General features: G+C 25.7%; 1 protein-coding gene across 1 annotated transcript; it reads right to left on the bottom strand.

The window, feature by feature from the left end:
* Positions 1-205: 205 nt before the first annotated feature.
* LOC136077016 (protein SCAF11-like) lies at positions 206-1293 on the bottom strand. Its single transcript, XM_065791278.1, has 3 exons — positions 936-1293; positions 650-784; positions 206-508 (listed from the first exon to the last, which is right to left on the bottom strand). Exons 1-3 carry the CDS (start codon positions 978-980, stop codon positions 365-367), a joined length of 324 nt encoding a protein of 107 aa, XP_065647350.1. The 5' UTR covers positions 981-1293; the 3' UTR covers positions 206-364.
* Between the last annotated feature and the right edge of the window lie 331 nt (positions 1294-1624).

Raw genomic sequence — 1624 nt, 5'->3', positions numbered from 1 at the left:
TTTTTAATACTCAAACAGAAGCTATAAATCAAAGTTGTTAAGCACGTATGATGTATAAAATATACTTAATGTAGCCTGTCAAAATATAAACGAGTAATGAAAAATTTTAAGCATTTTAAGCCTTATTTTAAATCAAACTTGAATAAATGATGTCTTTGCCAGTTACTCATAAATCTCGTTTATAAATAAGTAGCGTTATTTGTGGCTGTATGTGTGCAGTAATTTGGTAGAACCAAATATATAACAAAAAACATAACAAAAACACTGATAAATTGATAACATGTGGCATAGAAAGGTTCGGAAGCACTCAAATTTGTTGGAAACTATTTATAACAGCATTACTGGTTTGAATTTGGAGTCCTAGTTATCTTTGTTGTTCAGCAAACTCTTTACGCTGTTTTAGTCGACTTTTATCTTCTTTCAAACGTCGACCTTTGCGTTTACGAACAAACTTTGTCATCAACGATCGAATCTTCGCAGAAATAATGGGACTGTCCGACGAGGTAACCTAAATGGATTTTGTAAAACATTTTTTATATATAATTAAAATTCAATACCTTTGTTATGTATTTAACAATACTGTACTAATAACTTTATTAAAAATTCAATTAAAATTGCAAATCAAACAAACAGTAAATTAAAAAGAAACCTGAGGAACAGCTTTCTTTAAAATATTCTTGTATTCCTCCTTAGTGATTTCTCTATTTTTAAAAAAGATTTTTAAAACACGTTTCATTTGCTCTTCAACCTTTGCTCGGCGCAACAAATAATCTGTTGATTTTGGCTGAAAAAATGAAAACAACAACTACATAATTACGCAATTAAATTAATATTATATGAACTTGATTCTTTATTAATAAATGTAATCCACGTTACATTACTTAACACAAAATTGCATTATTGCATAAATAAATAAAAATAATCATTTAACTGACCTTGAAACTTCCCATATTTTCTGATCGTCCTTTCATTTCCTCCATCTCAGGCTTTTTATGCTTTCTAGCTTCATTTTAAACTTTTGACTTTATTATATCTTGAAAAACTATGACTTCCTTGCATGCGACAAAATCTTTCTCTTTGGAGAATACTTTTAACTAATTTATCTTGTAACGAAATAGTGTTTTATTGTTTTGAGTTATGTATGTTCAGTTTTTATTTTACACTTGAGTACAATTTATACTCATATATTTAAGTACTATTTATTGTTTATATGTTATTTTTACGTACTCTCTCGTAAAAAAGCGTTTTTATATTATTTTATGTACTCTTCTTAGTAAAAGGCTTTTGATGATAAGATCATTGTGATCTCCCTTTAGAAGCCTTGTTTATATTTCTAAAGTTTGTATTATATATATATATATATATATATATATATATATATATATATATATATATATATATATATATATGTATATGTATATTTAAATAGAAAAATTTATCAAACTAGTAAACAAACAAAAATAAAATTCAAATAAGTTTTATTGTCTCAATATGTTTTATTTAAAACACAATTTCAAAAAATACGCCACTGCAAAAATTCAAATTTTAAATTTATTAAATTTATTAGCACTAAAGACCTTTCAACAAATCACCAATAGTGCTGTTTATGTTATTGCCACGAAGT

This window comes from Hydra vulgaris, chromosome 02 (assembly GCF_038396675.1).
Source record: "Hydra vulgaris chromosome 02, alternate assembly HydraT2T_AEP".
Lineage (NCBI taxonomy): Eukaryota > Metazoa > Cnidaria > Hydrozoa > Anthoathecata > Hydridae > Hydra > Hydra vulgaris.
Note: the sequence above shows the minus strand (reverse complement) of the source record. Positions and strands in the feature narration are given on the sequence as shown.

Coding starts and splice junctions, on each gene's coding strand:
- LOC136077016 (XM_065791278.1), bottom strand. CDS start 980: ATGGAGGAAATGAAAGGACGATCAGAAAATATGGGAAGTTTCAAG. Junction 785..935: donor AAAATATGGGAAGTTTCAAG/GTCAGTTAAATG, acceptor TCATTTTTTCAG/CCAAAATCAACAGATTATTT. Junction 509..649: donor TAAAGAAAGCTGTTCCTCAG/GTTTCTTTTTAA, acceptor AAATCCATTTAG/GTTACCTCGTCGGACAGTCC.